Raw genomic sequence first — 27,783 nt, 5'->3', positions numbered from 1 at the left:
ATAAGTGTTAGAAATGGTTGTGACATTTAAGGTAGGCTGAAAAACCCTACTAGTCCTAAATGTACTAAATGTATTATTACATTCTAACTTTTGAACTTTTAAAGAAAGTGAAAGGAATGTTCTACATCTGGAGTATTCCTCAACTGATGGCACTTAATACAAAAAATCCCCCTGTTGTCATATGGGGATATTTCAGTGATCATATACTGTCTGCACACTTTATGTTACATAATCCAATGCAGTGAGACAAATTAACAGCAACCAAGATAAGTCAATATTTACAATATCTACAAAACAAACAGGTATGACTAAGTATACTGACTACATTTTCCCTACTCACAAAATATTTAAGATGAAAGTTTAGTTTATATTGAATTAGCTCATATTTTGCATATTATTAGTGTTTTACATTTACCATAAAACAGACCTTTCATGAAACTTTTTTTCATTATACAAAAGGGTGGCAAACCCTCTATACAATATAAAAAATGTTTTGGTTTTCTTTTTTTTAATTGATAAGGGAGGTCTCTTTCCCTTCCTTCTTTACGTTACCGCAGCAGCAGTGAAGACTGAAAGGGAGACCTACAGCCTCCTGGGATACATACCTCACATATCCCAGGCGGTTGCAGGCTGCACTAAAATATGACAATCTCACTGCGCATGCATGAAATTAGCACTTTTTTAAATATCAGGAAAGCCTATGATCAGGTGATGTCAAAAGAAGAAGGAAGATGACAGAAGTGCACCAGTGCCTGGTGACAGCAGCCTGGACTCAATTGGTCCAGGATCACAGAGGGATCAACAACTTTCCAGCTGTAGAGGTAGGTGTCATTTTTTATGATAGTTCCTTTTTAAATTGAATCTGGGGCTATACATTGCTATGCAGAGCCAAGCAATAGGTTCACTTTAATCATGGTGCTGTAACAGAATGTACTCTGTAGCTTACACAGCTGGTCCTGTCATTACAAAGAAGATTGGTTATCTGGAGTTCCCCAATATCATACCATTCTCCATTACCAAGTGAGCCAGAGTTCCAAGCTCAGAGGATCCAGATGTGTCCCATTAGTGATAGAGAGAGTCAAAGGAGAGGGAAAGCTACTTTGTGATTAGGTAGTTTTAAAATTGTGGTCAGAATGCCACCCTTACAGACAGCTAAATCAATAATTGGTGTCCTGCAGTTGGCTATGCAACTAGGCAGGCACTAATAAATGGAATGTCAACTAAACAAAGTGAAGAAACCTCTAGCAAACTCTGGAGGAACCTTGGTTGAGAATGGATGGTCTAGAGCAGGGGTCGGCAAACTTTTTGGACTACTAGGCCATTTCAGGAGGTCAAGAAGGCACATTAGACCAGAAGAAACAAGGTGTTCAAGGACAGATTCTTCGCCCTTGGCAGGTGCTTATGTAGTTAAAGGTAAACAAAATCGTACGAGGTCTAGAGTACCAACACCTGTGGGAAATGAAGCCCAATGGGGCTAGTGAGTGATGATGATAGGGGTCAATATTAAGTATACTAACATCAAATGGAAGATTGGGGCTTACTTGTGCTGGATCCGGGCCTGGGTATCAAACAGCCACGTGTGCTGAGAGCACGCTGGAGGCTGAAGTAGCGTCGGAGCTCGCCTAATATGGCCGTGCTTCTAGCGAGCTGATTTCACCTGTGGGGCGTGTGTGCCTAATGCAAACATCAGTCAGGATTCCCTGGGGCATGTCAAGGGCTTTTACACCGCTGTGCAGAAAAGTGGCTGCACGAGCGGCCAGAAGCAATGCCCTGTGGGGTGATTGAAGGAGGGGAAAACAAAGAGACTGTCAGGTGCAAAGACCGGATCCAACAATAAAGAACTAGGGGGCGTTAGGCTGGACTGGAATACTGGCTAGGCCGTATCTGGCCTAAAGGCCGGAGTTTGCCGACCTCTGGTCTAGAGTGAAGAAATAGAACCAGACAGAGAATAAAGGTTAATGAAATGAAACAAAGAGTTCACTGGTAAAAGAAAAACCTTTGCTAATGCTACCTGGGAAAAAATATGATACCTAGCTTGCATCCATTGGGTTGGTTGCCCCCACATCATGTATGCTCAGCCATTGCTACTTACCTTAAAGCAAATACATCAACCTGTACACAACCCAGTGATCATGCATCAATGGAAACTAACCCACCACTAAACTATATAGAGAGGAGAAGAAGAATTAGGTAACACAGGATCAGATAAAAGTACAAAGTACCTAGCAGGTCAGGAACAGGGGTCAGAACTAGTGTTCTAGTTTCTGACAATAGAGGCAAATTGTAGACACCATGAGGTTTGCAAAATATTGCTTTGGTAGAGATCTGATTTACACAAACATTGAACTATACTCCAAATGAAGTATGTTGATGAGTTACTGAGAACCTGCCTGAAATCCATGTTATCTCTGATGCAAACCCTCATCTGAAACTTCTTTAGCATTCAAGGAAAGATGAACGGGAGGAAAGCAAGGTAAAGTTTGCATACATTTCTTCTTTTAATTTCCATTGGTGTTGTTCTCCAGGTTATTCTGCTCCCTGGATCTCACCAGCAATGTTTTCTCTGCAGTGGTGTGGGATTCATACCAGACTACAGTGAAAACAAACATGTGGTAGAAATTGTGCATGTTTACTGACTAATAGCAAAAATCAAGCTCAGTCCTTTAGTGATTATGGTTTTAAATTAAACTGATTTCAGTTTTGATGTATCCTGCCATTCAGCTACTATGTGCATTTAATTTTGGTCATGATTTGTACTACCCATGAATTCTGCCTTGACCTCCTGCCTGGATTTTTGGCTTGTTTGACATTAATCTGATACTGGTCTAGTTATACCTGCAGTCAGCTGCACCACTTTGATGACACTGATGGGTACACCTTCGCCCATAACATAAATTATAGCAAATCTGGTGAACAAAGAATTAAATATTCCTTGTGCGGCAATACCGACCTAATCCTATAAGAACCGCTTATTAAGTATACACACCAGTCATTTACTGCCAGTCAGAAAAACAGGGATCTTTACATAGGACAATGTAAAATTTGTCACTATTACCACTTGCTTTAAAAAGCATGTAAAAAGCTGAGGGTTGCTCCCTCCTTCCTCGTGTGCCTGGATCCCCCTTTCACAATATAGATAGCATTAAGGTGTATGAGACAGAAAAATTACCTAGAGTATTTTAGGAGACCCAGGCTATATTTGGAGGTGCCTTCTAGTTTTAGTAAATTTACAAACACTTTTGCTACATCTGTACACTAAAAGTGTAACATTTTGTTAAGAAAATATAAATCAATCAGGTGAACTACATATTTTTAGTTTTGTAGCAAAGTTTTCTTTACAGCCCACGTTTACTATTGCAGTTAGTACAATTCTAGTAATGCATTGCATTAAGACAGCCCATTTATTTTGAATGAGCTATCAATGCAACTCCACTTATAAAAAAAACATGTGTACTATTTTTAGCAACATACGGTAGTACACAAGAACAAGCATATTTTTGACATCTGTGTATTGTTATGCGCTGTATTGCTGGTGTGGTTCTGTCTGTATGTGCATGGGGGTATAATTAAAAACTAATGGCAGTACATTGCAATGCACATATATTTGTGAGTTAACAAACCCTGCAGGAACAAAAGGAAAAGCATCTTCATATCAAGTTGCCTCTGCCACACCTGGGCCCACTTATACATTTCTAGGGCAAGAGCACTGCCATCTGAGGAGCAGTGACAACATCATTTCCAAAGTTTAGGGGTCTGGGGGTGCCCTTTTCTGACACACCCACACTTTGCCCTACACAGGCAAGATGACAATGTTTCTCTACAGTTCTCTACAGTATGTGTACATTTATTTCCTAAATACTGTTTTAGAATGATTTTTTGTGCATTGTGTATGTGCACATACACAATGTTACAAATTTCTACATACACACAAACAGCTTTGCTTAAAATTTTTTTTTTTTAATTATTTTTGTTTGTTTAGAGTGATCCACAATATACCACATATAAACATAATTAGGGAATACAAAAGGTCATTGAAATAAGTAACAAGATGTAAAAAAAAAAAAAACAGAAAACCCGCAAGATCCCTCTCAAGGGAATCATTACACTGCACAACAACGTTTTTGCTACTGGGAATAACACATGTGATTTACATGATATCTAGTGTGCTGATTTCAAATCTGAATTCAGAATTTGCCTATTACGTACAGATTTTAGGTTATAGGCCTGTCCGGTCGGTAATTGGGTAATGTATTTTTACATGGGAACATTATAACAGTTGCAGCTACCACTATGCCTGCTGCCACCTCAGCTGAATCACGCCCCCTGGTGGCATGCATGTTCCAGCAGCGGCCGGGCAAGTCAGTGAGCTGACGTCAGAAATAGGTCGATAAGGCGAGATGGACCAAGGGCTTGTCTCTAGTGCGAAACCATTTTATTGGATAGTACAACTAGGCCATAGTGAGTCTGTATTGAGCTAAAGATTAGTAGGCGCATAATAAACCAGACAAGTTTTGCTACATTTGTGGCAAATATACCCCGTGTTATCAATGCAAGAACCTAACCAATAGGGTGAGATTTGCTTACAAGTATTACTTTGGATCTGAAATTGGAGATCAGGATAAAAGCTGGGCACCTCATATCTGCTGTCAGGTGTGTTACGTTAGCCTAATGGTTGAATGGGAAAAGGAACTAAAGACCATTACTCAGACTGCTACTTCTGTATGAGTAAAATTGCTGGGTTTTCGAAGAAGGTTAAGTCAAAAATCGTCTATCCTGACTTTGAATCTGCTCTGAAGCCAGTGCCACATGGTGCAGAGAATCCAGTGCCAGTCCCTCCTACATCTGTTGTTACTGACAGTGACATGTCGGATGGGGAACAGGAGGATCATGTCCATGTTAACGAATATTATGAACCCCAATTTGAAGAGAGTAAACCACATTTTGTAAGCCAATCAGATTTAAATGATCTAGTAAGAGACCTGTGTTTGTCAAAAGAGAAGTCTGAACTGTTAGCCTCCAGAATAAAGGAGTGGAATTTGCTACAAAAAGGAAAACGCTGGAAAAATCTGGAAAATGACATTTGCTTCTGTACCGACATGAGTGGTCTAATGATAGCTAGATTGCGTATACATACCAGGGCAGTGGAGATAGTTCATAGACTTGAGCAAAGCAAGTTTGAAAGCTGTATTGCTGCATAAAGGTAAGGAAAAACCTTCTGTTCCTCTTGCTCATGCTGAGGGAATGAAAGAGACATACCAATCCATGGAGGTCATTTTGATACTGATTAACTATTCAGAACACAAGTGGAATGTTTGTGGTGACCTGGAGGTGGTGGCACTCCTTATTGGCCTGCAATTGGGATATACAAAATATATGTGCGTTTTGTGCCTGTGGAACAGTCGTGATGACAGCAACTATTGCAAAGTGAAAGAATGGCCACCCAGACCTGAATACACTGTTGGCCAGTACAACGTGAAGCATAAATCACTCATTGATCCAAAGAAAGTTTACTTTCCGCTACTTCATATTAAACTTGGATTAATGAAAAACTTTGTTGTTGCAATAGATCCTGATGGTATGGGTTTTCAGTATCTGAAGGACAAGTTTGGAAAAGTTATAACAGATGCTAAACTGAAAGCAGGCATTTTGTTGGTCCCCAAATCCGCAATTTGATGCATGATGCCACATTCAGAGACACACCTAACTCACTTGAACTTGCTGCTTGGGATTTATGTGTGCTAGTTTCACAAAACTTTCTGGGCAACCAGCGAGCTGAAAACCATGCTGAACTCAGGAACATGCTAAGAGCATACCATCAACTTGGCTGCCGAATGTCACTTAAAATTAATTTCTTACATTACCATCTGGACTTCTTCCCACAAAATTTGGGTGATGTAGGTGATGAACAAGGGGAGAGGTTCCACCAGGAAATTTCTGTTATGGAAACAAGATATCAAGGCCAATGCAACCCCAACATGATAGGTGACAACTGCTGGTTTCTGCAACAGGAGACAGCAGAAAGCATAAAACACAAAAGCAAAAGTGCCTGAAACACTTCTGAAGTGTGCATGTTTGTTGAACAAGGACTCCGGTGAGTTATGTGTAACTGTATATGTTGTTGCAACATTAAACTATGTTTTTGTAATGTCATGGAACTATGAGGCAAAAGTTAGTTATGTATAGAGATTTCATAGTAACTGCGGAACGAAAGAATGTAGCTAATCGCATTTATACGCGTAAGTAATTTAAGATCCTGACATCCTAGGCAGAATCAGACTTCAGATTTGGATTCAGCACACTTGATTTAGTATAGACACATGGCTTAGACCAAGTAGCAGGCAATATTTATTTTTCTGTGATGCAGTGATTATCAGTGACTTAGATGAAACAGAAAGAGAAAGGGTACAGACAAGTTTCTAGATAAACTAGAGATTGGAAGGACTAATTCTGGAGACTGACAATTTGGAACAGTCAGAGTTGGCAGCACAGAGCTGAAGAATTCCCACCTATGGTTGCCACTATTAGGAAGCTGGTACCAAGCAATGATTTGCTGCCAATTCTGGATTGAGTGTATGTGGACACAAAGTGGCTGAATGAAGCCGGAGCAGATCATAACACTGTGATAAAAAAAAAGAATGAGTACATTGTTTATGATACACAGTGCTTTAGTAAGCTCCATCTCATCCATTTAAGGTTTAGATCTACTTTAAAACACCTTTCAGGCTTTTATATAGGGAAAAATGGGAGGCAGATTTGGGAACTACCTTACCTACAGAGGACTGGGAAGCGATCTGGCAGGCTGTTTCCACATGCTCCACCAATGTTCTTACACAGTAAAATGCATACAAAACCGTGCTCGGTTGGTACATGGTTCCGGTTAGGATTGCAAAATTTGTTTCTTGTGATTCTTCCAGGTGTTTTAGGGGTTATACAGTGACAGGTACCTTTCTCCATATTTGGTTGATTGTCCTGTCATTAAGCATTTATGAATACACGTGTACAATCATGTCTGCACCATACTGCAAATCACCATATGCAAGAACCCCTGGGAAGCATTATTACACAAACCTGGCCTTTCAGTTTGTAAACATGTGAACCAGTTGATTTGCCATGTATATCTTGCAACTAGATTAGTTATAGCATCAGCTTGGCTGAAACCTACATTGAGTTTCATTGCAGTTATATCACGGATCACAGATACTATGATTATGGTGAAGATGACTGCTGTTGTTAGGGATACCCTTCCTGGTTTCTACTAGGTATATTACTACTCCTGATCTCGACACCAGGTTGTTAAAAGCTATGAGTGTGCTGCATGTATATTATTTTTAAATAATGTGTCTTATGGCCTTCAGATTTTTGTCTTTGTTATTACTGTGTTATTTTTATTGCTTTCTCTCCCTTTTTTCAATGAAGATTCTTATTGTTTGTTTATGTATGTTTCTATTTTTTTTATCTTATTTGTAATTCAATGTCTGTGTTGTTCATAAAAAGTTGAAAAAGTGAATAAAATTTATTGTAAACAAAACACCTTGATGGGGCTGTCTCCTAAGGTGAGTTGAGACCGTCCCATGGAAGTCTATACAAGGGACAACTACCAGGAAACTGGAGAAGTGGTGAATGTAAACAAATGGAGGAACCATAGCTATCTGATTTTAATAAGTATGCAACTGTGGAGGACTGGTTATATTTAGGCCAGGAGAAGGGTTCAAATAAGATAACTGCACTTTGTTTGAAAACACAGTTTTTCTATTAGTAGAAAAATGGAAATAAGCATGGACAACATAATTTCTTTTCTTTTATGAAAATAAAAGAGTAAATGTGATTTCATGGGTGGACTTTGAAATTAGGGGACCCTATTGAAGGATATGCATGTACACCGGTGCACACTGGTACACATTTGGCACAAACAAGCCAATGCTGCCCACAGTAAATACACATGGAATTTCCCAACAAGTCCACCAATACCCAAATATCTGAATGCTTTATTGTTTTAACAGGATTGATAAGTGCCCCTTGAAGTTCAATCCACAAATTGAAAACATAATCGCATTCTGGTGATTTTTGTAAGCACTAGTCCTATATTTTGACAGGCCTGCTTGCATAGGGCAAACAAGGTGAAGCTGTTCTCTAACAATTTCAGCCCCCCAATGTGGCACGGGAGACACAATAGATAAAAATATCAGGCCTCTTGCAATACTGCCAGGGAAGACAACCTGTATATTACAGGGACGATTACCTACTTGAAAACACCATTTTGGGAGGGCCCATTTGCTTTCCTGAATTGCCTTCCAGTGGCTGAGAAAAGGATTACTGATCCCCGTGTACTTTAACATGCACTTATATGGTACAGTTTACCAATCTTTGCCATTAACAAAGATTATCTGGTTTATCAATGTATATAGGGGAGAGATTACTATCAGATATTTTTATTTATATATCTGTCTTGCTCTCTTAACCATCTCTAGAATGCCACAATTACAAATCTCCTAACTTTTGGATATTATTAAGCTTTGTCACTTTTGAGATTGTGAGCTTAGTTGGGCAGAGTCCTCTTCTCCTCTGTTATTGTTTGTACTCGTTATGTATTCAGGTGTGTCATCTGTGGCACCTATTTATTAAATAACATTGCATATTATATTTGAATTGTATATGTAAAATATATTATATAATAAAAATAATAATTAGCCATATTTATTTCAGCTTTAATCCAAAGATTTCCCCTGCATTTATTTGTTCAGCCAGTAGATGTCCTCAGCTTGATAGACAGAATTACTTCTGCCACTCCCTACCCCTTAATCCTGCACTGTGACTGCACAGCAAAATGAGAAGCAGCAACCAGAATGAGCTTATCTCTCTGATGCTTTTTTCTGTTTCTTTTTTCGCCATCAGCTTCTTTTTTGCCATCAGCATGTTTCTTGTTGACACTTGAATTCATTGATCCTTTGTAGTGCTTCTTACTGTTACACTGTAACAGGTTCTTAAAAAATAGCAGATGCCAGGTCAAAATCGAGTACTTACAGTGTTTACTTATAACAAATGTAATGGTGTATTGGGAGGTGAGGTAAAAATCTTCCAGTATGGACTTTTGTTAAGCTGACACTAATCTATTGTTACTTTAGATTTTTTTTCACTTCCTGTTGTATCATCAGACCAGAAAGTCTGGTGGGATCTGCCCTTTACTTTGCACAATAGTACACTTCCCACCTCCTGCTAGTAAGGTTGTTATTGAAGTGACCTTTTACCAGGCCACAGGACATGATGGGCAGGGGTATGTCTACCCATGAGCAAATAGGATTGTAAGGGGGTTTTAGTAATATTAATCAGGACAGTGAGTGGCTCTGAGTTAGTACAAGCAGACAACATAATTCCATATAGCATCTTTGGTGGTTTCAGCTGATCTCATTCTCATATACAAAACTTGTAATAGAAAACATTTGTGAATTATAGTTTGCCAGTAAATTAAATGCTGTAGTAATTTTATTGGTGAATAATTCTCAAATGACTGTGAATAACTTTGATGCAAATGCTATTATATTATGTGTACTGTTATAAATAGTTGCCCATAGGCATTGCAAACATTTATGTTTTTCAAAGAAATTTAGACAGTCTGAAATATTCCATACATAGTAAATTGAAGAAAAAATGTGCATCATGTTAAAAAAAAAACCTAGAACCCAAACCCTGCACTTGAAGGTAAAAAAATAAAATAAAAACCTTACAAAACATGATCATTACTTGCTCAAGCCCTAAAGACATTCAGATACTGTAAAGTTTTAATTTTACTGTATACATCGAGTGAGTTGGCTAGAACTAGCTGTTGTGGAAGACCAAGGGTTTGTGCAGACCAGTAAGGGGAACTGGTATTCCCATACATCTCCAGGTCACCGGCAATTTGCTGCCATCACCAGCTGCCCCCATCACTGCACTGGTTCTCATTGCCCCAGCGTTTGAACTTTTTACAGTGAGCGATTCTAAATTGCTCACTCCCTGACCCTTTCATTTCATATGGGTGGGCATGGGTAAGATGCTACATGTGGTCGCTCAACCGTGGGCTTGGTTTATGAATTTAACGAAAAGGGTGACTGCAACCTCACTGCCTGTCAGAACTTGGGTAGCAATTGAAACCAGAAAGGGGTTCTATATAAGTCACTGCCCTATAATTAGAAGAGAGAAAATATCTTACTACATTTCTATGACTTTACCTTGCTCTTGCTATATGCTTCTTTTGGGTCTATGAATCATATTTATTGAAGGTGGGAATCAATTTTAGAAATAGGCCAGCAATGGCAGCCTAGATATATCTCATGACAAGTGTGTTTTAGTCACTTTTATGATGCATATACCTGAAAATAGAATTCTCGGGATTACCGACACCATTGCTTTGCCAGTAAGAGGTGTCCAGCTGTATTTGGTATATATGTAGCTCCTACCCTCCACCCCAGCCACTGCCTTAGTAGCTTGCCCTAAATAAGCTACGTGCCACACCTAGAATGCGATGTTATTTAAACAGAGCAACAGTTCCTATTTAGTATCTTATATTTATAGAACACCTGCAAGTCCATAGTCATATCACTAAGTGTCTCACAACCATACCATAGTTATGTATCATCAACGAAGTCCCATGTCAATTTGGGGGGAAGCCAATTAACTTAATTGTATGGTTTTGGAAGGAAAGCGGAGTGGCCAGAGGAAACCCATGCAAACACAGGGGGGAGGAATACAAATAGTGTCCTACCTGAGATTCGAACCTGGGACCATAGCCCTGCAAAAGACGCATTGCTGCTCCTTTAATGCCTTCATGTAACACCCATACATTGCTTAAATAATAAATACACAGTTTATATCATGTAACACCAATACATTGCCTAAATAATAAATACACAGTTTATTACATCCAATGCGTTGTCACTGATGGCCATGTATGTGTTGTCCGGGTTCTACATGTGTGCATTGACATAACTATCTATAACTATTTATTCTTAATGTATGCCTAGCTTGTAAAAAAAATTGTAACACCTAAAATTCACAGCTATCCTCCCCTCCAGTACCAAGATAATGAGCGCTGGGTATTATGGTTTAGCTCTACATTTACAGTGAATTGATGCAGAGCAGTACTGATGTAATCACTGTAGGTCTGCTTTCTTGCATGCCAACTACCGCTGTAAAAGTAAAAGAAAAAGGAAAATTAGATAAAGTTTTGGTGCATTAAATGCCTATGCTACCCATACCCACCACCCCAATAGTTTAATTTGTCAAACTCCTGAGGGAAAAGTCGTGACTACAGTACTGCTAATGCATCCCTACAGGGCACAATAGTGGTTGGGGCACCCATGGATACAGTGTGTGTTAATACATATTTTGAATAGCACTCATATTATTGCAAAAGTGTGACTCAGCCCTTACAATAAATATTCTTTATCCATAACTAATGGTACATATCAGGAAGGACTGGAAATCATTGGCCTGGGGGGCAATTCGCAACTTCCCATACTAAGGATACATTTAAGCTAAACAAAGTTTATAATGCAAAGTATGCCATGTCACTGCCATAATTGGTGGACATGGTAAGTACTGGTTGTTTCTAACTGACAAAGTTGTGACATATATTTTTATATCTTTCGCCATCAGCTTCCTTTTGACACTTTTTATTTGGTCACACAACCATATAAAAAATTGGTGCTGGAAAAGTTTCATTTCAGGTTTTAATGTACAGCCTAAAATGCGTACCTAAACTCGGAAATTTCACTTTACATAAAAGGGTAGACAACCCTTTTATTGGTAAGTAAAAATTCCATTTTTTTTTTGTTTTTTTTTAAGTGCAACACCTTTTTATTTAAAAAAAAAAAAGAGTGCAGCGCCGCTCCCTTAATTCTCAAACGCCTAGGCGACCTAGAATGAATGGGAGCAAAAAGCCTCCCGGGATACCTACATCACGCATCCCAGGAGGCTCTTGGGTGCTCCTTCTGCACATGCCCGAGCATCTCGGCCATGTGCAGAAGGAGCCTTTTTGTGGGAAAAAAAAATGTGCTAATCTCACCCATGTGCAGGGCGATCGGCAAGTTTTTTTTTTACATCCTACGTCACCAGATCTCGCACCTGGGTCGGGTGACGTTGGAAGAAGAACCTGGAAGAAGAAGAGAAGATAGTGGCGCCCGGAGCGCTGGCTCGCGGACAGATGCCAGGACGACAGGGGTGCCAATGGAAGAGACCTTGGATGGATCAGACTGCCCTGTGGGATTGAAGGTAAGTGGATTTTTTTTGTTTTAGGCACCTTTGGGTTTAGTTTCTCTTTAATTTGCAAATAAACCAGGCGCTGCCATCTTCTCTCTTCCTCATTCCGATTTTAAGCCTTTCTGAATGGTTGGGCGGGTGATTGTCACGCGGTCACAAGAGAGTTCATTCAGTCCTGGCACCCACAGAGGAAGCCAGGATGTGCCGGGTATTTTGACAGATGGAAAGAGCTATCGAGCAGGTATAAAAGCTTGCGGTAGAGGCGACATCGCTTGTCCATTTCTGCACATACTCTGCCTAATCACAAATATTCAAAATGGAACTAAAGTTGCACTTTAAGGTGACCATATTCTACATTATATTTTTAATAGATTAGAGCTATTACCTGACTTTTATAACACGGAGAAACCCCTGGAAATAATTTTCAGGTCTTCGGGGAACCCCTTTCTATATTTACTATATCCACAACCCACAGTATATTACCGTAGTGTGCTGGCCAGTGGGAAGAATATCACCCTTAAAGCTAGCCAAAAAAATAATTTGTATCTGTTAAACTGAGAGCTACATTTCCTCTGGAGGACTCTTAGTTGAGAAACACTGGATTAGATGCTAGGAAGGGAATGCAAGTTCTTTGTTAGATTGCCATTCAGATTGTATTGCACCCCAACAATTGATGGCTTTGGTTGCTATTGGAAACACCAGGGGATTGCTCCCATTTGTTAGTGAGTGCTCCCAGAGGATTGTCAGCTATTCTGCATGATGGTAGTACAGGTAAGCCGTAGACATTGATTGTTTATCAAACAGAACATGGCCAGCTTTACTAATTTATAAATTAGGGAGTCTGAAATTCCCTTAAACATTCCCTAGTGGGAATCTTCCAGGTTCATGTGTTTCAATGGCAGTAACTGATTCCCTGTTTTATAAAAAAAAAAAGCCCCATAAGTCCCATGTCATTCAATGTCTGAAAAGAAATACTCTTCACTCATGACTACCCACCCGACATGGTATGGTACAGGCCCAGTGGGCAAAAGTCTACACAGCCAAGTTCTCCAGATTCACATATAAAAAAAAAGATTCACTCTTATTGGCAAAGAGCTGGTCACTATGTATATATATAGTGTATATATAGACATGCTTGGAACTAGGAGTTGTTGGCTATTGTATAATGACTACTTCAGTCACACAGTCCCTCTTCACTAAAGGTTGGTTGAGGGGTGGCCCTGACAACAGCACTGCACATCGGTTGCTATGGCCGGTATGTAGCACACAGCTCTACTCTCACCACCACACAGTCCAAGGGACTGGACCGGCGACTAACTTTACAAACCAAGGCCCCGCCCCCTGTACAGACGTATCACTGTGTCGCGAGGAGTCTCGGCTGTCCTGCGTATCATTCCGCGGCGGGTTACATCTCTTGTCTAAATACGCTGCTTTAAAGTAGTTCGGTTGGCGGAAGAGCACGGGCAGAGTGTCTGCCGCTGCCGCCAGAGATGGCAGGGGAGCAGCGGGCAGGAGGCAAGGGAGAGGCCGGGGATCCGCCTGAGGCCCCTGTGCGGGTCTTGCAGAGCCTGAGAGTAAAGATATGTGAGTATCTGTTTTTTGTCCTCATCTCAGCATCATCTCCCACCTATATACAGGGCTGCAATGGGAATCCTCAGCTAATGAAGTTGTGGACTGTCCTGCTGCTTGTGTACTAATGTGACTGGCATGAGGCCAATTGTCCTCTGATTTCTAGGGACAGGCAGTGAGTAGCAGTCCATGATATGTCCTATGTTCAGGACTGAGCAAGTATACAGCAGTCCCCCATTCTGTCCTATCAATAGTTTGTGTTGTATTGTGCTGTATAGTTGTATGGGGACATTCAGCCTCAAAAAGTGTTCATTTCCATGTATCAGAATAATATGTTGTGGAGTAAAGAAACAGACCTGCCTGAGATCAGACTGGGCAGCCTGGCATATTAATGTCCTGGAAGTGCTTCATGTATGTGTTGCCACTGCACAGGCATGTGTGTGTTATCCTAGCTTTACACATATGTGTTACCACCGCACGGGCATGTGTGTGTTGTCCTAGCTTTACATGTATGTGTTACCACGCACGGGCATGTATATGTTTTTACTATTTTGTGTGTATGCGTTGTCACTGATGGCCATGTATGTCCGTTCTACATGTGTGCGTTGTCACTGATGGCCATGTATGTGTGTGTCGGTTCTACATGTGTGTGTTGTCCCATCTCTATGTGTTATTATATGCATTGTTGGGTATGTATGTGTTTTCCAAGTTCTGCATGTGTGCGTTGTCACTGATGGCCATGTATGTGTTGCCCCGTCTCTACGTGTTAATATATTTATTGTTGGGCATGTATGTGTTTACCTAGTTCTACATGTGTGCCTTGTCACTGATGAGCATTTATAAGTTGTCCTGGCTCTGTGTGCATGTGTGTGTGTGTGTATATATGCACTGTTGGGCATGTATGTGTTGCTTCGGCTCTACATGTGTATGTGTTGTTACTGCCCGGCATTTATACCCTTTCACAGCTTTGCGCCACCAACTTTGCTATTCTATGAATATCCAATCTATCACATATCTCCTAAACCTTCCCAATGGCCTTCTAAACAATCATCCTATATATAAGCAGATCACTAGTTTTGTAGATGTCATGCATCACTTTATACAGGGGACCCAGGTCCATGCATATTAAATCTATATAGTGGTTAGGAAACCCTTTGCTCCATTGGGGAGATTTCCCTACGCTTCCTGTCATGGGCACCCAACTTCCTATCTTGTCACCAGAACAAATGGAAGATTTCCTTTCTTTTTCTGCTCTGGATAATATATCATTTTCAGTTTCCCGCACTTTCAGTGACAGGGAAGAACTACTGAGAGTGAGTGGTTGGTAAAACTTGACAGGAGCTCTAATACCCCCCAACTTTTTAAAAAACGAAAGAAGGTTTTGTCTTCATATAACACTGTCAGCGGTGGTTATTTGCCAGCATTGTAGTCAGATTCTACCTCTCATTGACAAACTATCAGCAGAGTATGGATGCCCACCATCATAAATGGCTGTGATTAATCCCAGATCACTAAACGAGCACTCAGACAAATGTTACTTGATTGTAGTGAACAGGAAAGAAAACCTCTTTTTATTGCTGTTTTTCTTATATTACGTTTTATTGTTACAGACAGTAATAAAAATGCTTTTCATCCAGTAATCATAAGGGGAGGCTAGAACCTCAATCTGTTTTATTGTCGCCATGTCCCTTTTGTAGACTTTCCTTGTCTTCCTGTCTGGGGAAATCGTTGTTACCACGATGGTCAGTGAGGGAAATCTTAGTAACAGAGCCTCAGATAGTGATAGTTGTAATCCTTCCCTTCTTTTAAAATAAAGGGTTTAACCATTTTTTCCAGGTGTATGTTTTAAATGTTATCCATTTCTTTGTATAACAATCTTTACATGTGAAGGGGTCATGCATGGGCTCTGTGGTGCTTTATCGGTCAATAACTTCTGAGCGAAGGTAACCAATCATTGTAGTTTGTCATTTGTAAAACCTTATTGCTATTAAAGAGGAAGTAAACTCAATAGGGGCCAAAACAAAAAAAAAAAGCACACCTACCTTCAACCACCCAGTGCGGTTGAGGTCTCTTCCATCGGGTCCCATGTCGTCCTGGTATCTGTCTTCGGGATGGTGCTCCAGGCTCTGCCATCTTCTCCTCTTTTGGATTCTTCTTACTACGTCACCAACCCAGGCGCAAGATCGGGTGATGTAGATGGGTGGAAAAAACTTGCTGATCGTACTTAGCATGCGTGAGATCGGCTTTTTACCCCCCCTTTTGACGAAAGGGCTTCTTCTGTGCGTGCCCGAGGTACTCGAGTATGCGCAGAAGGAGCACCCAGGATGCGTGACATATGCTCCCATTCATTTTTTTTTTTTTTTAAAAAGTATGTTGCACTTAAGTAAAAATTCTGGTACATAAAAGGGTTGTATATTTAAAGTGAAAATTCTGAGCTTAGGTACTCTTTAATAGGCTTCATAAAATTTTAGTAATTGCCTTCATCATCAGTTTGTAGATCTCTGCTTTGGCACATTATATGTAAACACAAGTGTGCGTCATGGCGGTCTGTACTGTAAAAGTGCACGGTATTTGTAGCATGAAAATGCTATCTGAGGACGGGTCTGTATATTATGTATTGACCCTCTTATTCCTCGTCGACTTCAGTCTCGTCATCCAGGCAATCCTCGTAATAAAAATTGCATTATTGCTTTACTTCATTTTTATTTTTATAGAGTTGACTGTAAAATGGTTTATGAGTAGGCTGTGTGTAAGAGCTGACTTAAGATCAGAGACTTTGTATCCGTATTGGATCACTAGCCACAATGAAGTGTGTGAGCAGGTAAATATAATATGTACCCAGGAGGTTAGTATATTTTAGGTTGCCCAGCCTTATACATTAGTAGTATCAAGAAAAAAGGACAGGAGGAAGGGCTTTTATGTGGCAACAAACATGTTTTGCTGAAAAAACAAATTCTTTTTCAGTTGAATATCTTGTACTATATAAAATTTACCCATGCTTGCAATATACTGATACAAATATGTCACCGTAACAATGTTCAAAGAACTTTGTCTCACTATGCCAATGCGTTTTGGCTTCCTCAGGGTTGAAGACTGACATTGTTCATAGGTGTATGCATGAGCGTGAAGGTGAGACGTGAGAAATAAAGTTGATACTTATGCATGTTGGCAATCAAGAAGAAAAGGGATTTATTAATTCCACATATATGAAGCAAGTGTAGTAGCATTCGGGTGTCCTTGGACCGCCAGAGAGGGTGTGTGAGCGGATTTGTATCAATGTGCGTTCATTCATGTGTACACAATTTGTGTGTTGACAAGTAGCAGCACACTGCCTGTTATGGTTTATGAATATCTGAAATCTTCATGCCTTGTATACACTTTTCTATTACACCTCCATGTGTTCAGTGCAGTTGGAAATATGTTGGGATGTCTGTACGTTCTGTTAGGATGGTGTTGTTTGTGATAGTCATGCGGCATGTATAGTGAGCCTTCCTGGGACAGATAATAAATAGTTTGTTCTGTGAAATAATGTTGAAATTTGTTTTATTCAGATTAGAACCTTAAGAAAATTAAATAAAAATAAGTGAAAGTATGTTAATAAAATGTAGACGTGCCCTCGTTATTTTTCTTTCTGTTTGGGCGAAGGCGAATTACCATCTTGGCTTCTGGGATTTGTAATGCACCGATTGTTATATTCCTAGCAATTTTCCCAGTATACTATGTATTGTCTTATGATGTGACTAATAATGACGCTGTTTTAGGCCAATAATTTTCTAAATTCCTTCTTGAATACAAGGATAAATAGAATGTTTTCATTGGTGCTGCGTACAAGGTCCTAAATAGCTACCGACTTCTAGCAGATCGCTTTTTGCTTAAGTCACATGATCACCTCATTGATCTGTGTATTAGCCAAAGCTTGTGGTTTTTACAGTTGTTTGCGGTACATACAAGAATTTTTGTCCTCACGAGTGTTAGAATTCTAACAATAAATACAATCTTTGTAGTTGTGCTTTCCATGTATAAACACATAGTGCAGTCCTGTATTGTAAACTTAAAAGTATAGTCATGCCTTTCTGGTATCAGTTGAGGAATGTACTTGTTATCAGGAGAAGCATGACCTCTTCTGTAAATAACAGGGATATTGCATATCACCTGAATTCTTTTTACCAAACTTGTGTGTAGCTTGTTATGTGTATTAAAGGTGTTGGGATTTTAATTATTTTTTTTATGAATTTTCATGACTATAATATTAAACATTTTTTTATTGGGTAAATATAAAAAAATGTAATGTTCCCCCTGGGCACTTTTTATTAACCACCCAGTTGTTTTTGGGGGATAACTGAAAGGTTGGATCACAATACAGGGGCACTGGATGGCTAAAGCATAATACAAGACGATAAGAAAAAGTTGGACATACTAAGAGGGTGGGAATTAGAAAGTTGGAACAAAGTATTAGGGGTGGAAAGCGGACAGAATAAGGGTTACTGGCTTCCTATGGCTACAGAAACTGGGAACACTCAATTCGGCATGTGTTGCCTTGCCCAATTTTTGAAGTTTCAGACAGAATTTGTCTCAAAGCGGCTAAATCCTTCCATGTTGACTCTTTAGATAGCTTCAAGTGCTTTGGGAGACCTTTGTTAGGTGGTAAGTTTTACTTTGAGAACAAAAATTGTATGTCTATAAAACTAAATAAATATAAATGTAGATGTGTTGTGCTTAAGGAATCTTTCAAATGTAAAACTGTATCCAAAGGTATGTTTTGGTGTAACTTACAGTGCCTATAAAAAGTATTCACCCCCTTTCATATTCCTGACCCATTCCCAGCATCAGTAAGATCTTGAGGTGGGTCAGTTCCAGAATGTATGCACGGTTGCTTTATCAGTGGCCAAAGTGTGATGACGTTGAACCTGAAAGAAATTTTAGAGAGGATAAAGACATTCAAAGCAGCAAGGTACAGTACTGAGCTGTTATCATTGTAGAAGGACAAACACAGAAGTGAATTTAAGTATACCCGTGTCGAAAATATTTACAAGCAGGTGAAATAGAACACTAATCCTGTGATATTACCCAAAATACAGCTAAACCTACTTGATAAATCATACAGAAAAAACACTTGTAATCATTAACTGAAAACAGAATTTTGACAAATAATAAATATCTATAAATATATATCTACAGCATAAACGTCCATGCTTTGTGTTCCTCAGTTTTGACACCGTAAAAATTCAAGTGACTGCACACTTACCCTGTGCACAGGGAACTGTAAATATTATTTTAGACCATCACTGCAAAGGGGTAAGGTTCAGTGTTCTGACTATAGGTAGAACTATTCTCCTAGGAAATGTCCCATGCTGCTCCCTATAGTTCCACAACTGATTGTCTAGACCAGGAGTGTCAAACTCTGGCCCGCGGGCCAAATGTGGCTCACGAGGTCCCTTTTTTTTTTTAAATGAACTACATCTGGCCCGCCTTCGTTACCACCTCACATCATCATTTTCAATACATAGACATTATTCCTGTACACCCATCATGTGACACAAAGCTTAGGCAATGATCACATGGTGCCTGACTACCAGGGGCATTGTGTTTGTTTCAATCCATTGGAGACTGCGTAGTGTAATATTTAGTGTCAGACAAACTTGTGATGTGAGAGGATGAACAACACACAGCCTGCACAGATAGATAGAAATTTGCCTTTTCAGCCCTAAAGTGTGTGTAGAAGGGTTTGTTTTTGTTAGTTATGGATGAAGTAGTAAACTTTCTCAATTTTTTTAATAAATTTCAAGTTTGGCCCACACTGTGTATTTGCGTTTGACACCCCTGATCTAGACTGTGGGTATGTGTGCTGTGTTCAGGTTTTGTTTTGGGGTTGCAAGCCTTGCACATGAATCTGTTAGAACAGCTGGACTTGTCACATCCAAAGTTCCCATCCAGCACCAGAGGTTGCCATTGTTTCTCTCCTAGAAATGTTGCTTATTCTGGGGAACACTAGAGCCCTGCAGTGCATTGTGTTGTAACGTGCCTGTCCTAGAACTAATACCACTTCTGAGAGTAAGACTGTCCAACTCCCATGCTTAATGGGTTCTCTATTACAGATAAAGCATGCATGCCCAATGCAAAGACTGCTGCAAGCTAAAACAGTTTGTCGCTGTTTGAGGTTGCTAGCTGTCCTGAAGTAACATGCTTTTGATTTCATTGTCTTTTGAATTCCTGGGTTAGCTTTTTTCTGCCCTGAGGGTGGCTAGTATGCAGCAGAGGTCAGGGAATGGCAGTCTCTTTGTGAGTCTTCTTGTACAAATTTTATAGTTCAAACAGCTCATAATTCTGAAATTACATTAGGACTGAACTGAGTATTTACAGTTCTGTCAATCTATCATGACTCACACACTTCTACTCATTGTGTAGCTTGTTTGTATCCTCATTTTCTGTTACTAATAAGCACTATGCTTGGATTACCCAACTACTCCCAAGCTGTCCAAATGAGCGAAAATCTCTCCAAAGTTAACAAAACTTTACTCTCTGAAAGGTATCAAAGAAAAAGACATCCTATTGGAAGATTGTACATTAACTTGCTGTGATGAAACCCAAATTGTTGGATTTCCCTTCACTTTCTGTTTTATAAACAGTGGTTACCAGGACAAGTAAAGAGAGGTACAAGACCAGCCATTACAAAGTTCATTAGGTGCATTAAAAAAAATGCAAACACCACATCTAATGATTGCCAAGACACAATACATCATCTTTGGTTTTGGAATTAATTTAAACTAATGTGCACTTAAATTTAGGCATTTTTCAAACAAAAGGGAGGTGACTGCAGTGCTCCCTGTTAGTCCTCTCTCTACTTCCTTTTTACATGTTTTCATTCACCAAGTTGTGGAAGCAAGCTGAGATTACTGCACATGTGCAATGATATGGGCTGGTTCTGTTCTAAAGCCACAGAAGACAAAGTGATAATGGCAACACTTAGCTCACAGATTTATTGGTTTATGGAGTGCTTGCTGGATAAATCTTGGAATGCTCTGGTATAGTAAGGCAACTTCAGATGAGCTTGAGCAAACTAACAAATGTTGCAATTAAATGTACAGACGGTTTGTGTGCAGAGCATTTTTTTTGTGGAACTAAATGCACAATTAGTTGTCTATTTCCATTCCATCGCAGATCGCCTCCATCTTCCTTCTTCTTTGCTTCCTAAAGTCTTTTTTTGGCCATTTTAATTTGCCATACCAGGATGATGTAACGCCTGCGCAGTTCATTCCCAGCACTCACAAGGGAAGCCGGGATTGGCAGGATTCCCTGGCATCCAACGCTGAGCTGCACATTTGCAGCTGAACAAACTTTGACAGCTGGGCAACGATCAGGTTAAGGTAAGAGCAGTTACTGTCATGGGACATGGCCTGTCCCTTTCAGCAACATTCATCTGCCTAAATCGCCCATGTTAAAAGTGGAATTTTACTTCCACTTCAAGCTACCCCAGGAGATGGAGAGGGTATTTTTAATTTTTACCTGATCCTATTTTTAAGCAATCCCAATAGGTTTTCAAAAGTTAGCACTATTTAAAATAATTGTCCAATTAGCTTGAGTGTTTATTTATAAAAGCAGCAACATATTACACAGCCCTGTGCTTGTGTGCCTTTGTTTTCTTAATTTCTTTTAAATGTCCTATTAGGTCAACAAATTGTAACCTTTTGTAAATTTTATTTATTTTTTTTTTTATTTTTTTTTTAATTTGACAAATATGGTTAAGGTAAAAAACAAAACAAAAGAAGAGGCAAACTGGATGCCTGGCAAAGGCTTTCTATATGTTATAAGATGATGGACAGGATTTGTATTGTAATAGATGTGAAAAGAGAAAATATTGCAGTTCATCTTTTAGAATCTTTAGATCTAAGATTTAAGATTTGGAAGATCTAAAATCTTTAGAATTTAGAATCGGTGGTTCTCTGTGGATTGAGGTAAATAATTAACACATAACAATGCTCCAAATTTGTCTGTTTTTCTCTGTGTGCTACTTATGTGTATCTCTCCACCAGACGAACTGTTCTGTAGCACTGTTGGCTCAGTGGATAGCACGCTTGCCTTTGCAGTGCTACGTCCCAGATTCAAAGCTCAGCTTCTCAGCGCGATCTGCAAGAAGTTCATATATTCTAACTGTGTTTGCATGCTTTTCCTCTGGGCACTCCGGTTTCCTCTCACATCCCAAAAACATAATCAAACAGTCATTTTTACAGAAACAGTATTAGCATTCTGTGTTTAATGTAATATACATATGGAGAATGTTTTTGTTTTTGCGTTAATACTGTTCATTTTTGGAAATTCATCTCCGGGTTATTTTACTTTTGTGTGGTCAACATGTGTCTATAAAAATGTGCCTAATACATATACATTACCTATAAAGCTGGTTCCCCCCTGCCATTAAGCAAATCTTCAGGTGCCCAAAAAGTGGCAGGCTCAGCCTATGGCACAACAGGCCACCGATAATTAGGTTAAATTCTTTGTGATACAAGATGTTTAATTTTTATTCTGGATCTGGCCATACCAATGATAATTTTCACAATTTTATCCATTTCAGTATTTCATCCAGGCCCAGTCCGCTATTTCATTCAGGATTAGCCAGAATGCAGCAGTCCAGCCCAGTCCCTTTTTTTAGAAGTTTGGGCAATACATTTTACTTATTAGAGAATTATTTCCAGACATACCTGCTAGTGTGGCATCCTGCTATCTCTCACATTCAGAAAACTTGTTGTTTTAGTGACTTGGTACTGGGACATTACTCAAAAACTTCACTTCTGCAAAATTATAAAGGTTGTGCGCTACACTCTTCTGAAAAACTACAGACTCATTCAACATGTGGGGGATTGTCTGAAGTTGGCCAATAATAAATTACATTTATAAAATTGTTTACTAGAACTAGAAAATGGTAGAGTTAAAGACACATCCTGAATTGGGAGAAATTTGACTTTGAATGGAAAAAAATTTGTACAAGATTGAGAAATAATCATTCTAATCCAAATAAATCATTATGCGCACTAACATTTAAAAAAGGCTAAGCTAAAACATTTCAATTGTAAAATGAGGCATTCAAAACTTAGTCATATGATAGTCACAGTATTGTTTGAAAGACCTCAATATAAAGAACCTGAGTGGATTCTTAGATTTAACAAGTCAAGCAAAAAGGCTTGAATATCCCACCGATTCAACTTTAAATTCAAAGTGTTTCTTAGTATAAATCACTGTTTCCTCTGGAAATGGATGCACCAAGTATAAACTCCAATCAGCCAATAGAACGTTAGTAACAGAAAAAAGCACCAAATAAATGTACTATTGCTATATTAGGGGAGCTGGAATGCCTGAACCTCAGGTAATAACTGTGTGTGAGGTGGGTAAGGAAATTTTAAGAGAAAGCCTAAGAGTCTTTACACTCCCTCTACCATTTTTGTAAGCTTTTATCAAGTTTCTACTTGGGATGTTACCCTAAAGGCAACAACTTTCTTCTCTCCTCTAATACTTTAAAATGAAATAATTTAACGTTTTATTGGTATTTAAACCCACTTACCTGCCCATGTTCCCTTGCAGGGTGACGTTATCGTCTTCTTTTTTTCTGTTCCTGTACAGGATCTGCTTCCATCTTGATTAGCCTGGTCAGGATATGTCATGCAGGAGTTCATTCATTCTTTGCACGTGCAGGGGAAGCCAGTATTGCTGGGCATCCTGGCAAACCAAAGCTGATTTTGTACACGTACATCTACTTTTTTTGCACATACTGGAAGCGATTAGGAGGGTCTCTTGCAGAAGAGACATCGCCTTTCCCTTTCTGGAATAATGACCTTGCCTGACCTGTGTTCTTAAAAGTGGTTCTTTAGTTTGGTTTAGGTGAATGCTGATTCATGATGAATATATGGCTGTATAGATAATTTTAAGCAGAATTTTAACAAGTGGACATGGCACCTTTTTTCGTCCCCAGAAAACTGTTGTGCTCTTAGTAAATGCAGAATACTCTTGTAATTTTTGATTCTGGCCCTTCTGCAACTTACTGTTGACATGGAAATGCATTATTCTTCTTAGAAATTTTTAAACCTGGGTGGGAAAAAAGCTGTAGGCAGGTGATGGCCCCTGTATTGTGACCCAACTTTTTAGTAACCACCCAAAAACAGCCTGGTGGTTACTGAAAGGGGCTGGGCAGAACACTGGTAATGGGTCATTTGTGAGGTGGGCAGAAATGTCTTGTAATTGTTTCTTACACATTTTTTTTTACCTTTTTGGTCTGGTGGTCATTGCCCATAATATAAAAATAGTGTCAATACCCTATGTGGGCGATAGGCCTTTTATCTTATTATAAGCAGAGTGTTTTGCTAGTGTATCCGGTCATTTGAAATGTGTTGAGGTTGATTTGAGATCAGTTTGCTAAACTTTGCTAATATTTCTTCTATTCCTTCACATGTGCATGCTTGGTAAGCACATCCTAAATGCAGAAAGTCATATACTATGAGAAAAGCCAGCAACCCCATTTTATTCATTGTCATTGTGTTCAAAATTCTGTTATTTAAAGTTACTACATTAGAATGCCTATGCTAGAACATGGATCAGTTATTGATTATTTGTTTTTAAATGTGCAAGTTCCAGTCCATCATGTTTTTATCTTTGCCTCATTTTTTTTTTTAAAGGAAATTGCTAAATGAGAACAACTGTTCAGCTCAGTGCCCCGACAATTCACTGGCTGCATGCCTGCTATGGATTATAAGCATACTTGGTAATGAAGCAAAGATTAGCACATAATAAGCATGTTTAAAGTCCTATTCCATAATTATTCTGTGACGGTACTTTTTTATTTATTTATTTACTATTTTACACCCTTGGCACCTCAGCACAAATAAATGGTCAAAACAAAAGCAGCTGCCATTCAGTCCAATGCAATGCATATGCTGGGTGATATTTGGTTGTTAGTAAAGAAAACATTATTTTGGCCTATAAGAGTGATTTGGAAAAGTCACTCACATTTACATGGCATTAACACAAGTATTAGTGTAAGGAGATTCCTAAAGCTTCCGTGTCTATGAATTCACCCCCTCTCTATGCATTTGGGCCTTCAGTGGATGAAAACAATTCAATCTGGATGATATATCCTTTTCTTTAGGTTTAAAAAGTTGTTTATATGTTTAAAAGAAATATGTGATGATATAAATATGGGAGCTGGCTTTGCTACCCAGTGAGTCAATGACCTGGAACATGTTCGGAAGAAGGGAGTAGATGCTTATTAAACTTCACTGGTGTCATTCGTTGTCCCAGCTCAGTGATTTGAGGACAGCACCCCAATGCCAATGAGACCCTGCACTTTTTTTAAACAAATCAACAATGGCCACTTTCATAGGTTGATGTTAAAGCAGAAATAAAGCCCATTATACTTGCCTGTCGTTCTGTTGCAGGTTGCCCCCATCTTCCTTTTCTTCTCTTCCTAGCTACAATCTTTGGCCATCTGGATTGCCTGGGCTGTGATGACATTCAGTCCCAGCAAAGACAGGGGAAGTCGGGATTGCTGGGTATTCTGGCAAGCAATGCTGAGCTGAGGATGGCAGCTAAACGTTATTGACAATTCAAAGGCGCTGTTGGTCAGGTATAAATTATTATTCCAGAAGGGGCATTGCCTTTTTGATTAATATTGATTTAATATTTTAAAATATTAATTTAATATTTTAAGAGTTGAATTTAGTTCTGCCTTTATATTGCAGTGTAAAGAGCAGTGATGTAAGTACCCATCACGGCAAAATACATCATAAAATAATGATTGCAATAAGTTAACATTGCTTTCAAAGAGTTAAAATCTAGTCATGCATTTCTGTGTCTGTTTTAGAATAGGTTACTTAAATACTTTTGGGATTTACAAGGGTCCTTATGGTGCACTTAAATGCAAACCACTGCAAAGCTGCCACATACAGTAATTTTATGACTAGACATGGTGCTTGTGATAATTGCTGTGAATGCAGCATACCCAAGCTCAGTGATCTGCTATCTAAGGTGTCTGAGCTACTACATAGTAGGCCTTCCTGCTTGTCATTGACAAAAATGACCTAGTTTAACAAAGACCGCAAAGTGTAAAAAGCATTTCCCTTGTGAGGAAGTAAGTGTGAAAGCTTTATTGCATACCATGTTCACCATGCAGTATCTCCCCCTTACATTGTTTATCAAAAGGAAGACTGTCCCCTTAACCAATGGGAATATTGAAGGAGACCCAGGGTTCCTAAAACCGAGGTTGAAAGAAGCTTGCTTCAAGTGACCCCCTCGGGTCCTTAAAAAGTTTCTTATAATAGAAAAAGCAATATATTCCCCTCTGTGCTATTAGGTCTTTCACCTTGCCTCCATTCCAGTATTGCAGTCTTTAAGTAAGAGTATTTGACATTTTTCCCCACTACTCCGGATTCTTTTGTTCTGACCTCTGCATCACTAGAAGACACTGCAGTGAAGTAGCGGTCAGAGGTCCGTCAAGTGCTAAGAAGTCCATCGGCCACAGTAACAACATTGCTTTAAAAATAGATATATGCCTTAGCAAAAAGAATAGTTTAACTAGTTATTAATTAAAGGAGCACCTTACTTTCATAGTAAATTTTTGTCATTTTCCCTCATTCCCTGATCTAAAGTTACCCCACACATATTGATATAATATATGTAATACAGTGGCTGCAGCTCATTGTGTATCAATCGGCTTCTGCAGGGGAAAGCCTTAAAGACTTTTATGGATGTGTAAACCAATAATACTTTGATATTAGTACAGTTTTCATTCAAACAACTGTTTTTGGGGTTATACAACTTGTTTTGTTTTTTTACAGGTTGGGTGTCATATCGGGGGACAATAGGAAGAGCCTGAAACTTAAAAAGGAACAAAATTTCCGCTTTTAAAATTAGCAATGACGGGTCTTTATTGCAGTGAGGGATAGGTGATGTCCCTTCTGCAAAAGAATATACTTAACTGCCTGATAGATGTCTTCTTGTAAAGAACAAAAAAAAATGCTGAGCGGCATATCTGAGAACCAGGTAGAGCAGAAACAAAAAGATGACTGCACATGAAAGAACAGGGACAGGTGCATGTATTTAAAAAATTTAGATCAAACAACTAAGGTTATTTATTGCAAAAGAGACATCGCTTCATCCTTCTGCAATAAAGAACCTACTTGGTTGCAATTTTTTAATTTTAGAGTTTAGTTCCGCATCACCAGGTATTTAAGGAAGAGAAGATTTAGAAACTTTTTGAATAACGCTATCTTGTTAAACCATAAATATGACTTTAATAATTAGGTTTATATTTATGTTAAAGATAATTTAAATGAGCATTACACAAAAAGGCAAGACAAATATTATTTGGAAATAGGCTTGTGTTTGTAATGAGTTTGCCATATTGTTATTTGCATTCCTATAGAGCTATATAGATAGAAGGAATAGAAACAAGACTTAACCATGCCAATTTAAATGTGTTGCATAGTATTTTTTCTTTTTTATAAATTAAAATGTGAAAAAGGACTACTTGTACATTTCTTAATATTTGAGTACTTAGGTATATGGAGGCAGCTGTTTTTGCCCATGACATAGACAGGCCCAGCATCCTGCTGTGTAAAGATACAAAATGCTTGTACCCTATTGCTCATTCTCAAAATACAGGATTTAAGAGTCTAATAGAAAGGGCTTCACTTTTCAATGTGGATTAGATCCTATCTACCCTCCATTTCCTTCAAATACAGTTCCTGTATTGTATCCGTATGATTAGTTTTTTTCTATACAGAGTATTCAAAGAAAGATACTTTTAATTAATAAGGAATTAGAGAATGAGCTTTAGGACACCAGAACGTTTTTATGTCAAAAAGAATAAATTCTATACCACAGGTTGTAACTGCTTAAGAAAATGTTCATAGAGCATTTATACCTGGGTATGATTCTACCCAAGGCCAAACTCGCCATTGTAAAGTACCTGTAACTTTAAATTGGGATAATATTGTA

The 27,783-nt window shown here is 38.9% G+C and overlaps 1 protein-coding gene across 2 annotated transcripts in view; it reads left to right on the top strand.

Moving 5' to 3' along the window:
• Positions 1-13,662: 13,662 nt before the first annotated feature.
• The window catches only part of RASA2 (RAS p21 protein activator 2), a 70,277-nt gene continuing 56,156 nt past the window's right edge, over positions 13,663-27,783 (top strand). For both annotated transcript variants that reach the window (XR_011920254.1, XM_072407672.1), the window contains exon 1: positions 13,663-13,818. Coding sequence is in view for 1 of the 2 variants with exons in the window: in XM_072407672.1 (XP_072263773.1) it covers positions 13,725-13,818 (94 nt within the window). In the remaining variant the exon portion in view is untranslated. The remainder of the gene's footprint in view (positions 13,819-27,783) is intronic.

The sequence above is a fragment of the Pyxicephalus adspersus genome, chromosome 4 (genome assembly GCF_032062135.1).
Source record: "Pyxicephalus adspersus chromosome 4, UCB_Pads_2.0, whole genome shotgun sequence".
NCBI lineage: Eukaryota > Metazoa > Chordata > Amphibia > Anura > Pyxicephalidae > Pyxicephalus > Pyxicephalus adspersus.
The sequence above is the reverse complement of the archived record's forward strand: the minus strand, read 5'-3'. Positions and strand labels throughout refer to the sequence as shown.